This window comes from Microtus pennsylvanicus, chromosome 3 (assembly GCF_037038515.1).
Source record: "Microtus pennsylvanicus isolate mMicPen1 chromosome 3, mMicPen1.hap1, whole genome shotgun sequence".
In the NCBI taxonomy this organism is placed as follows: domain Eukaryota; kingdom Metazoa; phylum Chordata; class Mammalia; order Rodentia; family Cricetidae; genus Microtus; species Microtus pennsylvanicus.
In genome coordinates this window covers 94,626,968-94,641,151 of record NC_134581.1, presented here as the reverse complement: position 1 = coordinate 94,641,151, position 14,184 = coordinate 94,626,968, and the positions used below count along the sequence as shown (strand labels likewise).

At 44.8% G+C, this 14,184-nt stretch overlaps 1 protein-coding gene across 1 annotated transcript in view; it reads left to right on the top strand.

The window, feature by feature from the left end:
• The window catches only part of Eepd1 (endonuclease/exonuclease/phosphatase family domain containing 1), a 107,237-nt gene that overhangs the window by 50,841 nt on the left and 42,212 nt on the right, over positions 1–14,184 (top strand). Inside the window, exon 3 of the mRNA XM_075966494.1 lies at positions 12,041–12,092. Within this exon, the coding sequence (XP_075822609.1) occupies positions 12,041–12,092 (52 nt within the window). The remainder of the gene's footprint in view (positions 1–12,040; positions 12,093–14,184) is intronic.

The window sequence follows — 14,184 nt, the reverse complement described above, 5'->3', positions numbered from 1 at the left end:
GCTCCTTATGGTGTCCCTCACCTCTACAGTTACTTCCTCCACTCAGGCCTTGAACCCCTTAATCATTCATGAGGATTGGGATCAAGTTCTTCCAAACTCTCGTTAACATTGATGTCTTTACCTCTCATAAATTTCAGATATTCTTAATGGCATCTGGAATGGTAAATCCTTTCCAGCAGGTTCCCAGTTCATGCCATCCGTATCCATTAGAAGAATCTATGGCTCAGGTCTTATGAATGCATATTTTAAGTAGTAAGCCTGTATAGCTTCATAATGGACAGCAGGTATAAAAGTGGCATTGATCTTGTTGGCTATATCTGCCAGAGCTCGTGGGTGACCAGGTGTTTTATGGGTGCTCAGTAATATTTGAAAGGAAGCTTTTCTGGGAAGTAGGTCATAACAGAAAGCTGCAGATGTTTAGGAAGGCTTGTTGCAAACGGATACACTGCTACCCCGTTTCCTGAGCACAGGCAGAGTAGATTGCAGTGTCATTCTCAGGGGCACTAGTAATTTGGGGACAGTTAGTGATCATTGACCTTAACTCAAAATCATCAGTTACATTAACTCTTAACAAGAGAGACAATACATCCACAATGCTCTAAAGCCAGGCTTTAATGCCTCTGGCTCTGAGGTCCTAGCGACTGGTTCAGCCTGCACCAGTGGGTGCAGGAGCCCTGGATGCTTCCCGTGGCTCCCTCATCAGCACTTACCGCTTTTCTGCTTCCCCTGCACTTTGTGTTTTGGGCATGGCTCCATCCTGAAGCCCCAGCCTTGTTTTCTGCAGCTCCCACAGCCCTGTCAGGGCCTTATCTGGATTAGACTTTGCATCTGTTGTGGCTGGTTTGGTCTATCCAAAACCACTAAAACATTTCCCTATCAACAATGAGGCTGTTTTGCTTCCTTATCCTTTCTGTGTTCACTGGATTATCGCTTTTCATTTTCCCCAAGAACCTTTCCTGCAACCACCAGCATGGATTAATTACTTAACTAAAAATAAAAATTTAAAAAGGACTTTTCCTTTGCATTTACAACTTGGCTAAGCGTTAGGCATAAGAGGTGGAAGGAACATGCATCCTGTCTTGCTTGGTGATTCTTTTCCTCTAAGCTTGCTCGTGTCTCGTTTTTGATTGAAAGCAGTGGTTCTCAACCTGTGGGTTGTGACCCATTGGTGGCGTCAAGTGACCCTTACACAGGGGTCACCTAAGACCATTGGAAAGTGCAAATATTTACATTGCGATTTATAACAGTAGCCAACCTATAGTTACGAAGAAGCTTTGAATACAATTTTATGGCTGGGAGGGTCACTACAACACGAGGAACTGTGTTAAAGGGTCACAGCATCAGGAAGGTTTAGAACTGCTGTAAAGTGGGAGGCTTTACACTCTTCCCTATACATGGACATTTACAGATGTCTGTAAGGCGATGAACAGGCCTGATTTCAATATTGTGTCTCAGAGGCTAGGGAGGCCTGAGGCGAGGGAGAGAGATTGGGGAACAGCTTTTCAGTGGCAAAAGACATGCACATTTACTAATTAAACTTCCTGTGTTATAGGTACTTGCGTGGAATCCAAAACTATTACAGTAGTAACATCATAGATCACTGGTCACATATATAACAATAATGCAGAAATTTGAAACACTCTGAGAATGGGACAGAGATGCAGGGTGATTACACAGTTGTCAATAGATTTATTCAGTAAAGGGTTTCTACAAACCTTTCACCTGTACTAAATATAGAATCTTCACAGCACAGCAGAATAAGTTAAGCCTCATGGCACAATCAACCACCTCCCAACTCGGTCACATTGAGGGCTACTGGGTTTTAACATACTAATCTGAAGGGCCACATGCATCCAGGCTCTACCCCTTCTCACTAGAGAGTTCTGCAGCTGGGGTGTTGAGGGTTCGGAAGAGCCAGCTGATCACATCTCTTCCCAGCTCTGGCTTGAAACCGGTCGCAATGAGAATGGCTATTGTATGGCTATTATAAGCGCTGGAACCGGTAGCTCAAGATAGCACTGAGGACATTTTACCATCAAGCAGTCCCTAGCATCAGAAGTCCTTTTCCTGTTCTATAGAGAAAGGACATCCCAGTGAGTTTACTTGGTGTGGGAGGCCTGTCCACAGTCACACCCAGCCTTCTAACATTGCAACATAATGTCATCTATAGAGTCCTTGAGTAAAAGCGGCACAATTGAGTTTCAAAAACAATCCCAAATCTTATAATGGAAGTCCACAAGGGGAGAGGAGATGAAACTCTTTATGCTGCTTGTCTTTCCCTCAAATAGTCCTTTCTCAGCTTCAAAAGTGCTAATGACTAAAGGAAGTCTCAGAGTAGCGTGAGTGTTTCCACCCACCTGTGTGGATGCTTCCTAGGAGCAACATGCAGTGTTGACCCAAGTCCCTGCTCAGGGCCACCGAAGTATGTGCTGGTCTCTCTTCACCTTCTCCAGAGCTCCCGAGCTTCCTGAAATGCTGCAAGCAGGAGGCAGCGCCACTCACACTGACTTTAACCCTCTGGTCTTACTCCCTGCACCACGCTGAAGAAACTTAGAGCTAACACTTGTAGATCTCCAAACAGATTTTTTGAACTGTTCAAACCTTTGAGAAATAAAAGCAAAGTAGTAAAGGAGATCAGAACAAATACTCTGAAATGTCATCTTGCTGTGCAGCCCCTGCTGACCCCAACCTACAGTCGTTCTGCTTCTTCCCCACTAGTGCTATCATTGCATGTATATCGGCTTTATCTTTTTATTGGCTAGGAAGTAGAATTTGTTAATGTTGTGATTAAGAGAGGCAGCACAGTGGAAGCCCTCACTTGTGCGGGGCTCTGTTGTTTGTCCCATGGAACCACAGTTGTGGATGCCTTTGACTCCAGTCCTTCAGAACTAGCTGTTCTTGTCTGCTATATCTTTGTATTTATCTACACTAAACTCAATAAAGCCTGCTTGCTTGAGATGTGGAACCTCCAGCAGCCAGAGACCCTGACCTTGCAGATAAAGACTTAGTGTGAGCCCTGGCCACCTTGCCCTGGTCCCATCCAAAGGTCTCATATATACTAACCTGGAACCTAAATAAGGAGCAACAAAAGGTGAGTGGCATTTGCAGTCATTGGAAAGGGCTATCTCCAGGGTGTCTAGGACAACTTAAATAAGTAGCAAGCTGCACATAGCACCCACGAACCTACTGTGCTTTAAAAAGTGAAAAATGTACGGGGTACATCCTGTATGGCACATTAGAATTAGAGAAAAAAAGTCCACAAACCCAACGATAGACATGTATCACTTAGCAACACAGATACATTTGGAGAAGTGAGTCATGAGGTGATTTCCTTATTGTACGTGCATTAGAGAATGCACTCATACAGACTGTGTAGGCTCCAAAAGCATTGGAAATAAAGTCGTATGGGAACACCGGTGCATATGCAGGCCATCCTTGACTGAAGTGTCTTCATGTGGGGCTCTATTATGCTTATTGATATGGAAACAACCCAAGTAATTTTTGAACACAATAAGTACAAAAGAAAACGAAAACAAAAACAAAAAACGCCTAGGAAGAGGGGGCAGAAAAGACTGTTAAGAGCTGTGAGATTATGTTTTCTAGATGTGACAGGGTTGCTGCACCCATGAAATCTAAAGACTATGGTGGCCTACGAAAGGCCTACATAATGATAATACCAGTCAATGCGCCAGTGAGCATAGGGAGATGTTCACGAGGCCCCGCCCCTGATGAAGAGCTAACGACAATTAGTGGGTGATGAGAAAGAAAGAGCCAGTTTTCTTCAGTCAAGTTCCTTGGCAGAGTATCTAGTCCCGAGTGGTCAGCCCGAAACACATGAGTGACATGAAATGATCGCCATAGGTTTTATATGTGCACACATTTGTAACAATAATAACTGAAGAGGAAGAGGCCATGGCTTGGAGAGGAGTGAGGGGAATGCAGAGGAGTTGAAGGGGCAGGGAAGAAGGGATGGAAGTGATACAAATACAGTACTCATGAAATTCTCAAAAAATTAAAAATTTAAATTATGTGAGTGGTAAAACACACACACACACACACACGTGCACACACACACTCACCAGAACCACCTCCACCACCACCAGGTTGACTAGAATAAGGGGAAGCATTATCGCCAACTAATGTTTTGTCATTGCAGTGACCCCTATGGAGGAAATAAGATTAAAAAAAAATAGAGCAGAGAAACAAACAAACAACCCCCTTGATATTTTTAAAAACACAAATGACGGGGAAATTCACATATTTAATTTCAAGGAAATAAGGCACCCCCACCCCCCAACACACACACACACACCCTCTTCCTTTGGATGACAAACAAGTTATTGTTTGGGGACAGGGTGGTGCCAGTGCCAGCTCCAGCTATCTGTAGACTGCATTCTCACAAACTTAGTTCTTTAAAAAAAACTCTTCATTTATTATTCATGTGTGTGCGTGGGTAGGGGCTTGCCTTAACCACAGCGTGTGCACGCGTAGCAGTCAGAAGACGACTTTGTGCCTTCATTTCTTCCTCCTGTAACCTTTACGTGGGCTCTGGCGATCGAAATCAGAGACTGCACCTTCCACAGCAAAGCACCTTCACTCACCAAGCCATATTGCTAGCCCTAAACACAGCTCTCAAGATAAAAAAAAAATAGTTTCATACGTGAAACAGTGAAGAAGGGGGAGTAGATTTGAATGAAGAGGTTGTTCTAGTAGGGTAGTTTGCTCAAAATTTGAAAGTATTAGTAAACCAAATAAATTTCTAAAAAAAAATAGAAATTATGATAATGAACTCAAGTAGTTGAAAACCTGAAAATGGAATAAAAACTCTGGGGACAGTCCTTAGAGAAGGACCAGACTGTTCTGTGGACTCCCAAGGGCAGAGGCTGCAGGCTGAATTGTGTGCAGATTGTTCTCGAGCTGAGGTATGCAGTAGCATTCAGCTTTGTTTGTTGGCAGTAACAACAGATATGCCTGAGGATGGCAGGGCCTGTGCCTTCTCTCAAAGAAGTCTGCTCTCCAGCAGGGGCTGGCATCCCTGTTTCCCAGTGGTGGGAAAAAGTTAAACGTTAGAGAATGCCTGTGACATTCATGGCCTCTTCTGAAGCTTGGAGACCTTCATGACCTTGCTCATACGGAGCCTCCTCAGAAGGGGAAGGGAGGAGAGCCTGGCTTGGCATTGTTTCTGACCTTGACTTGTTCAACTTCCTAAGCACTATACAGGGGAGAGGAATAGAGTGGCCCTGATGTGTGGCCACCAGGCCTGGCTGTGGCTGCATCTTCACCCCCTTCCTTCTCTTGCCCTTGCGGGGAGCTTCCTGTCAAGTGCCTGCTATAGCCTCCCTCTGCTAAGGCATGGACTCGTCCTCCTCTGGATCCCAAAGTTAACACGAAGGATGTATTGGGACTACAGTTTGCCTTCCCAGGATTCTCTATGGTTTAGTAAAGGCTCCTAAAGTGGAGAGTTCTCACAGTCTTCTCCTTTTTCCTTGCAGAGGAGACTGTGGCAATGTTGTATTATGATATAGAATTGCCCTGGGGGAACTCTTTAAAACTCTCTGGAATCTTTTATTCTGCCCTAATATGCAAAGGTTGATCACATATTCTGAGCAAAACTGAGTTCTTTGATTTTATCAAGGCAGGGACTGAGGATGGTGGCTTACTCTTGTCATCCCAGCACCTGGGAGGCTGAGGCAGGATGGTTGGCAAAAGCAAGTATGAGGCTATGCCACATAACACAGCTTAGGCTATGAAGTGAAATCCTGTCTAAAAAGAAACCAAACAATAACAGCAACAAAGCAAACGAAATCTTTAAGAGAAGCAAAAGGGATTGGGGTAGGATAGAGACAAACAGAATGTGAGAGCCCCGAGCTCCACTCCTGAACAAGGCTAGCTATATTAGGAGAGCACAGAATGTGTCTCCCTTTTTCCTCCTGTCTACTTCTGGTCCCCTGAATTATAGCATAATCACTCCATGGAGTCTCTCTCTGGGTACCAATCTTTGTTCTCTAAAGTGTGAAATGGGTATTGAGCTCAGGGTCTTCCCTCCACTTTCCTGGAAGTCCTCCCTGCTCTCAAAAAGAAGTTTTATTGGTGTTTTTTGTTTTTTATTTTTGTTTGACAGTTCTCACTTTGTAGCTCAGGCTGCATTATCTTACTCTGCAGGACTGGCTGGTGCAGAGATAGCTTCCCTCCTGCCTCATCCTCTCAAGTGCCAGGATTATATCAACATTGTATTCTGCCATACTGTGTGCCTTTCTACCTCTTAAATGGCTGTGACTTAGCAGTTAAGGGTTTGATTCTCAATACCTGTATGGAACCCGCACAATTGCCTAACTTCAGTTCCAGGGGATCTGACACCTCCTCAGACCTCCCTGGGCTTCTGCATGCATGTATGGTTCACACAGACACAGCACACACATATACATGCACATAGAAAACAAATGAATATAAAAAATGGTTATGGCTTAGGGCATCTGCTATTGACTGTTCTCTGTGTTTATCCTCCTGAGGAAGCTCAGTCATTTGACACCATCTTCCTACCCCATTGTACAACTCTAGAGCCCAGGACTTGCTGAGTTATAGCCAGGTACTGTCTCATACAGTACTCTAAGGCCCCAAGACCTAAGTGTCAGAGTATTCCAGATATAAGTCACCATTCTCCATTTCCCCTTTCCTCTCTAACTATGCATTCCCTCCAGTTGCCAGTTTTAATCCAGAAATTGAGGGGAGTTTCTCTTGGCTTTCTCATATCCACTCATTTCTCATATTTGTCAAAAAACCCTGCTGAGATAATAGTTGATACTCAGGAGGATGAGGCAGGAGGATCATGAGTTCAAGCTAGCCTAAGTTACATAGTGAGACCCTGTCTCAGACAAAACAAAACAAAACAAAAGGATCCCCTTGGCCTTGGTGTCCTTCTAGTGAGCTGTATAGTACATTTGACCTAGGGAATGATGGCCATGTGGCTGATAGGATTATCTGGTTCTTTTATCAAACAGGTGCTGTAAGTCAAAGGCCACCCTTGCTTCTCAGTGTCTCCCAGGAGTGCTTGATGTGTAAAACAGGAGTCTTAAATGTTTTGTTCATATGTCATCATATGACACCCATGGATTTATCACATGCCATTCTGTCCTACACACTGTGGTTCTTGATTCTGGTCTTCCTCTTACTAGGGTATAATCTCCCTGAATGTATACCGGTCTCTAGACAACAATGTGTTTTAGCCCCTGTATAGCCTTTACACTTGAGGCTCAGGGAACATTGTAGAAAAGGAATCAGAAAGACTATAAGATCCAGAGGACCAGAGTGTCTGCTGTGATATAGTGTCTGTTATATATGTTATATATATTCCATGGCTACACCCATGGGGTCCCAGCAATAAGGTTGCTTAAACAAAAGCAGTACAATGATAATACCAATTCACATTGCAATGTGTGTGGGGGAGGTCTCACACTATACCACCCTGGATGAGAGCTACATGAGATTAATGACTGTTGAGAGTCTTCTATCTGATAGATTGAGCCCCTGATAGATTATCCAATCTCAAGAGGTCAGCCCTTCACACGTATACATATGAGCAACACTCAGTGGACTCATTATGTGTTTGTATGTATACATACGTGTATATGCATGTATAAAACAATAATAAGTAAAGAAGAGGTTAAGAATCTGAGAGGGAATTGAGTTTGGGAGGAGTTGGATGGGGTGGAGGGGGTTAGAAATGATGTAAATACACTACTTGTGTATAAAATTCTCAAACACTTAAAAAAACTGTTGTAGGTTCTATGGAGTGCCTTGCCCTTGGGTGACTGAGGTCTGTTCAGTCTATGGCTCCAAGCCACCCAGATTGCAGCTGCCCCCGGCTTATCTCTGAGGTTTTTTCCACTGTGGGAGCATACTCGGCACTCTTCCCCACTGCCTCTTCTAATCCTCTTAGAGACCTCCCTGTGCCAGATGTTGCCGTGCTGAAAAAGACAGCATCCTCTCCTACCCCGCACGTGGCTTCCTTGAGGCTTATGTGGCAAAAGTTAACCATGTGTATTCTAGGTGCTTCTAAGTGTTGCTTGTCTTCAGGACTTGCCACGGAGGTTGTCTTTTTTGAATCCTATCAGTGCTGCTAGCTGATTTTCTGTACTTTCCCTCTCTTCCATAAGTGGGGTACAGACAAGGGACAGACTGCTTGTTGTCCTGTGCATCTGCCTGGCCTCTGCTGATCTCAGAGAATGCTGACTAGGTGTCAGGCCACGCACAGACATGCACTGGATCCAGTTTGGAGCCCGAGAGAGAGTCTAAATAATCCACACTCCTGCCTCTGAGCATGTACCTAAGCAGTGTCTTTCTTCATCCCTTTCAGCTCTTGAAGGCAGGGCCAAATACATGCTCACATGTGCTCCCCCACCCCCAAGCATGATGCAATTTCTACAGCAGGAAACCTGTAGTATTTCTTTGCAAAAGTAGCAGAAAGAAGGAGGGATAGAGAAGGGGCAGAACTGAAAACAACGTATCAGAAAATGATCTTCCCAAGTATGAAGTGAGATGGTGTCAAATGGAAGCTTTGGTAACTAGGTTTGCTGCCCCTAAATGCGTGTGAAATCTCTTCCCAGAGTGTGCCGGGTGAGTTAGAAGATTGGATATCATCAGTACTGATAAAAATAACGGAGACTTGAGCACCCAATATTAGATTTAACAGTGCCTAAAGGGACATCTAAGGGTCCCTTCAGTGCTTGTAGGTCTCAGGAGTAAGAGCCACAGCTTTCCGAAGGGTTCCATGTAGCAACCCCTGGGGTAGGCAGCTGCACACTTGCCCTGCTCCTGGTTTGAGACACAAACTGTCTCTAGATTGAGTATCTCATCGTCATCACTCCCTGCCCCCCGAGGCCCTTCCATCTCGGGTTGGGCTTTAAGTGTGAGCATGTCTGTTTCTTTCTGCTCTTTCCCAATGATACTAATGCTAGTATTGGTTTCAGAGTAGATATTAAGTGGGTTTGATAGATTGCCCATGGCTTGCTGGGGTACAGAGAAGGATTCTGAAGTTCAATTAAAGTTCAGTGGAGGGAAGCCCCATGGAAAGAGGTAAAAGGGGACAGGGATGATTGGAGAGGAGCCACACCAATGCCACACCTGTTCTATAGAGTGGGGAGTAGTAGCCTGGAGTGGATGGAGGTTATTTTAATTTCATTTTTCTTCCAGAGATTTCCCTTGGTGCTCCTCAGTAGGTTGAATGTGATGTCTTTGTGGATGGGGAAGAAAAGTTGAACAGCTTCCACCTCTCTGATATTTGACACTTGATCAGACCCTGTGATCACAAACAGGCAGGAACAGGAGGCTGTTTACCATGTCCCTCCACAGTAACTGTTTTCCAGTAGTTATTTCAGAGGCAATTTAAGCTTCTGTAATTTGAGCTATGACTGGATACTCCTAACTTAGCGCGTACATTGCTGCCCACATTGCTAGCCTAGACTCTTTGCTTTGGTAGTGAGAATGTGCTGAGGAGGGACTAATGGCTTTGAGCTGCCACTGGGTCCGTTTCATAGCAACAGTCAGTTATACAACCATGTTTAGTAGCTTTTGCCCAGGGTAAACTTGTCCCATCACCTTTGTTTTCTCAGACGGAGAAACCGAGGCATGCCTTGGCGTTTGACTCCTTCGTACTGGAATGTAGAAGATTTCAAAGTAACGTGGCCCTCAGGCCTCTTGGCCCATGGAGTTGCAAATGCTCCTTGAATGTTTTACACATGTCAGTTGTAGACATTACAAGTGTAGCTATGGGCAAGAACATCTAAGCCCTTGGCCTAAAAGTGCTTCGGTAGCTGGGAGAACATAAATGAAAACCCCACGGCAAATAATACTTTAAAGAGAGTAGAGCACTAAGTATCCTGAGTACAACAGCGTTTATATAGAAACCCTCTTCCTTGGTTGACCAGTAAAGCTGTTTGGAAACAGCCACACAGTGTCCCCTAAGTCTGAGAAATAGTGGAAACAAATCTGCCCAGTGGATGGAAGAGAAGTCAGTGGGTAGTGGAGAAAATACCCCGAGGCAGTCTTTTAGCGCCCATCTTTGCCAAATTGTGGATGGAGGTAGTGGTAGGCTTCTTAAAGGCCGTGAAGGCACCAGTTGACTTTCCTGGACTTGCTGGTAAGATAAGCCATCGCGTTGGTAAGATGCCCTTGCTTAGTTGTATCAAGAGTGGGAAGAAGTTTATGAGAGCTGGTGAGCCTTCAGTGGCATTATCCCCGTGAGCAGCTGTGTGTGCAATCAGGGTCCCCCTCTGCTACGCACCACCTGTAAAGTGTGGGCCACAATGTCCAGTGACTGCAAACAGGTACATCAGCCTTGGGGATGGAATGTTACCACCCAACTCTTCTCCAAACCATGTCTGGATTCTCATGCTTCTGCCCACAGAAGTGTTAGAAGCAGTTAGATCATTAAAGAAAGCATTGTCCTATAATCTACATCCACTGCTGGATTCTGTCACCTCAGTCGCTGGTTGTAGTCAAGGCTCCAGACCTTAACCTAGAAACTGGGTTCCTACCCACTCCTCCTGATGTCTTTGGGTATTCCTCTATAGCAGCGGTTTTCAACCTTCCTAATACTGTAACCCTTTAATACAGTTCCTCATATTGTGGTGACTTATATTTTTGTTGCTATTTCATAACTGTAATTTTGCTACTGTTATGAATTTTAAGTTTTTTTGGAGATAGAGGTTTGCCAAAGGGGCCTCGACCCACAGGTTAAGAGCCACTGCTCTACAGATAGCATTCATCCCTATTTCTCACCTCTCAAGGCTGTTTTGGTCCCTTCAGAAGGCCCCCTTCAGAGCCAGGGTTCCCTTAGTAGCTCTGCGCATCCAGTTGGCACATTTCACTTTATATCCTGATGTGACCTTGGCTTCCAAGCAGCCTTGAATTCCTCACAGGGAGGCAGCGCGTCCTAAGTCATGCTCATTCCCAACCTCAGGCACACAGTGGGAACACAGTGGGGCACATAGTGGGGCACACAGTGGGGCACACAGTGGGAACACAGTGGGTCGCCATCGGTGCCTCAGACACACAATGAGGTGCCATCAGTGTCTCAGACACACCATGAGTCACCGTCGGTGCCTCAGACACACGGTGGGGCACACGGTGAGGCGCCATCAGTACCCGGTGAGCAGTGTGTGGTGATTACTATTTGTCCAACATCACAGAAAGAGTTGTGAGTGCAGATTAATTTGAACACGAGTAACTGTTGAATTCTTACATTCCTTGGAACTTACCCAAGCTCTTTGTATGAAACAGTTCTCAGTCACTGTAAGGATGTTTTGTGATAAATGTATATAACAAAATTTACCATTTAACCATCAATCATTAAGCCCACATTTTTGTGGTAGCAGCACGTTTGCACTGTTGTGTAGCCATCACCACCGTCTAACTCCAGAACTTTCTCTTCATCCTACACAGAAGTGCCATACTGCACGAGCAATAGCTCCCCACCCCCTCACCCATAGCCCTAGGAAAGAACCCCTCCTCTTTCTGTCTGTATCCTCTTGGCTACTCTTAGTACCTCATGTAAGTTAAATCTTTTGTCTCTGACTTATTTCACTTAGCATGTCTTCAAGTACATCTATGATCTATGTTGTAGTTATTAGAATACCCTTCCTTTTAAGGATGAATAACACACACACACACCAGCTTGCATTTGCATTTGTTCATTTAGTCTGCTGATTTATATTTGGGCTGTTTCCATCTTTGGGTTATGAGGAATAGTGTGAACATTGGTGTGCAAATCCTTTTCAAGGGCTGACTTTCAACGTCTACTGAAAATAGAAGTGCATAACCTTGTGATGAAGTTACTTTTAGAGTTTGGAAACACTTTAAGTGTATTTGGAATAGTCATTTTGAATCAAAGAAAGAAACAAGAAAAAAGGCACCTTGAGGTAGGATGTGACGTAGAAAGAGGGGCTTAGAGTTCACATGCTTACTTACTCTTGTGCCCTGTGGGATGCTGGGTGGTGACACGAAATGACTTGTTTCATGTGCTGCTTTCATTTTTGTCTTACAGCATCAAACTTCTAGCTGTGCAAGAGCTGCTTGACAAAGAGGCCCTGGAAAAGGTAAATATTTTGTTCTTCCTGCCACACAAGCAAAATTCTGATCCCCGACCAGAGGCAGCACTTACTGCGGAAGGGTCCTGCTTCTTTGTACTTCCCACAAGCAGTGAGCCTTGCAGACTCTCGGTCAAAGCTTCCAGGCATGCTCCATTCACACTCACAGACCTAAACTTGCCCTGTTCCTTCCAGACTCTGCGGCCAGCAGAGGCTTGCTTGTCGCAAGCCAGGCCACCTTCAGAAGAAGGTTTCTTGTGCTTCTAAGCAGCAGAAACAAGAACGAGGCCTCCCACGTACTAGCCTTCAAGCTTGCTGTCCATTCCTTTCTGCTGCATGTTTGATTATCTGAGTGTGTGGATGAAGGGATTGAGGTCCAGCCACTCTCAGTAACCAGCCCAAGGCAAACGAACCCAGGGGAAGTGTGAGGATCTGAACCCCATAGTTCCCTTTCTGAAACGACGGCTTCACTGTTGAACAGACATTGTTGTGATGGTGCATCATTTTAGGCTGTTGCTGAAGCCTGGGAAATCACCTGCTCACCTGGGAGGTAATATTGGTGCCTTTCTGCCTTCCCTGTTCACGCCAACCCTGGAACTGACAGTCTTTTGCTTGTGGGTTGGGGTTCTAGGTGTGAGGAGGAGTGGGTTCAGCAATGCAGGCTAGGCTGGTGCTGCAGAGGTCAGGCCCTAAAATGCCATTGTGGGACCTATCGTACTCTTGCAGTACACTCCCCTGGCCTAGCTCAGGACTCTTCTACCACCGTAGTTGCGGGTGTTGATTGTAATCTGTAGGTTGACATAAAAGTGAGTGTTTAGAGAGATAAACATCCAAATGGTATTTATTTTAGGAGTTTAAAATGTTTGGATTAGTGCTCAGTCTCTTGGTATGGGAAGGGAGAAAGTCTTTAAAGTCAGCACTTAGCAGTGCTCTGGGAATGACCCAAGCTCTGAGGCTCCCCTTGGCCCCTTTTCCATGATGGGGGAAGCAGGGACTGTGCTTCCACTGGATCTTAGAAAGGCAATGTGCGAGGCAACTGAGTTACTGGGGCCAAATGGCTCTCTGCTCATATTAATTCTTAATTATTCATATCAATTCTTCATATACATGCAGCTATTAAAACATACTGTGATGACTACAAAAGCTATCAATGGGCCAAATGGCAGCCTTGGTTGTAGATGGTAGATTAGATCAAGGGACTAAATGAACAGTAACTTTTCCTGAAGCTGATGACTTGTTTGTGATCATGTAAGAGAATGGCCTGGTCTAGGAATCACGGGAAGGAATACAGGAACGGATCTTATTGATCATTCTGAAAAGATTCCAAAGACAATGGAGAGAAAGAGAGATAGGGGAGAGGGGAGAGGGAGGGGAAGAAAGGAAGAGGAAATGGGAGAGAGGAAAAGGGAGGGATGTCTATCCATATCTATATCTGTCATGCATGTATGTATGTATGTATGTATGTATGTATGTATCTATCTATCTATCTATCTATCTATCTATCTATCTATCTATCTATCGGGGGAGGAGATACACAGAATGGGTAGAATAGAGACCATTGAACCTTCTGTATAAACAGGCATATGAGGGTTCTTTGTATGTTGAAACTGTTTAAAAGACCCTCTCCATTTTTGTCTTTGTAGTGGTAGTCACTACACTCATTTGCTTTACCTCCTGTCTTTGAAAAGCTAGAAAGAAAATCTTGCCACACATGGAGCCTCCACAGTCAGTGCATCCGTATAATAAAAATACAGGCACCAAAAATACCAGTTATATCTTTGACATGACTACTGTCCAATTTAGAGAGGTCACGTAGCCAGGCCGATTCAGGCGACCAGGACCTGCAAAACGGATCAGAGCAGTGGTGTCAGGCTTGCTGTGGCTGACTGCCAGCCAGTGAGCCATTGTGCCTCCTGGGAACCAGGCTTCTATGGCTTTGCTCCAAAGCCTGCCTTCTCCTTCCTTCCTGAATTATCTTGGGTTGTTTCTTCTCTGTGCCTCAGGTTCCCAGCTGTAAAATGAAAACTGTAATCCCTAATTCACAGAGGTTTGGAAGAGAGTTAAGTGGGCAGTCTAGGTAAAGGTGTTGAGTGGGCCACCT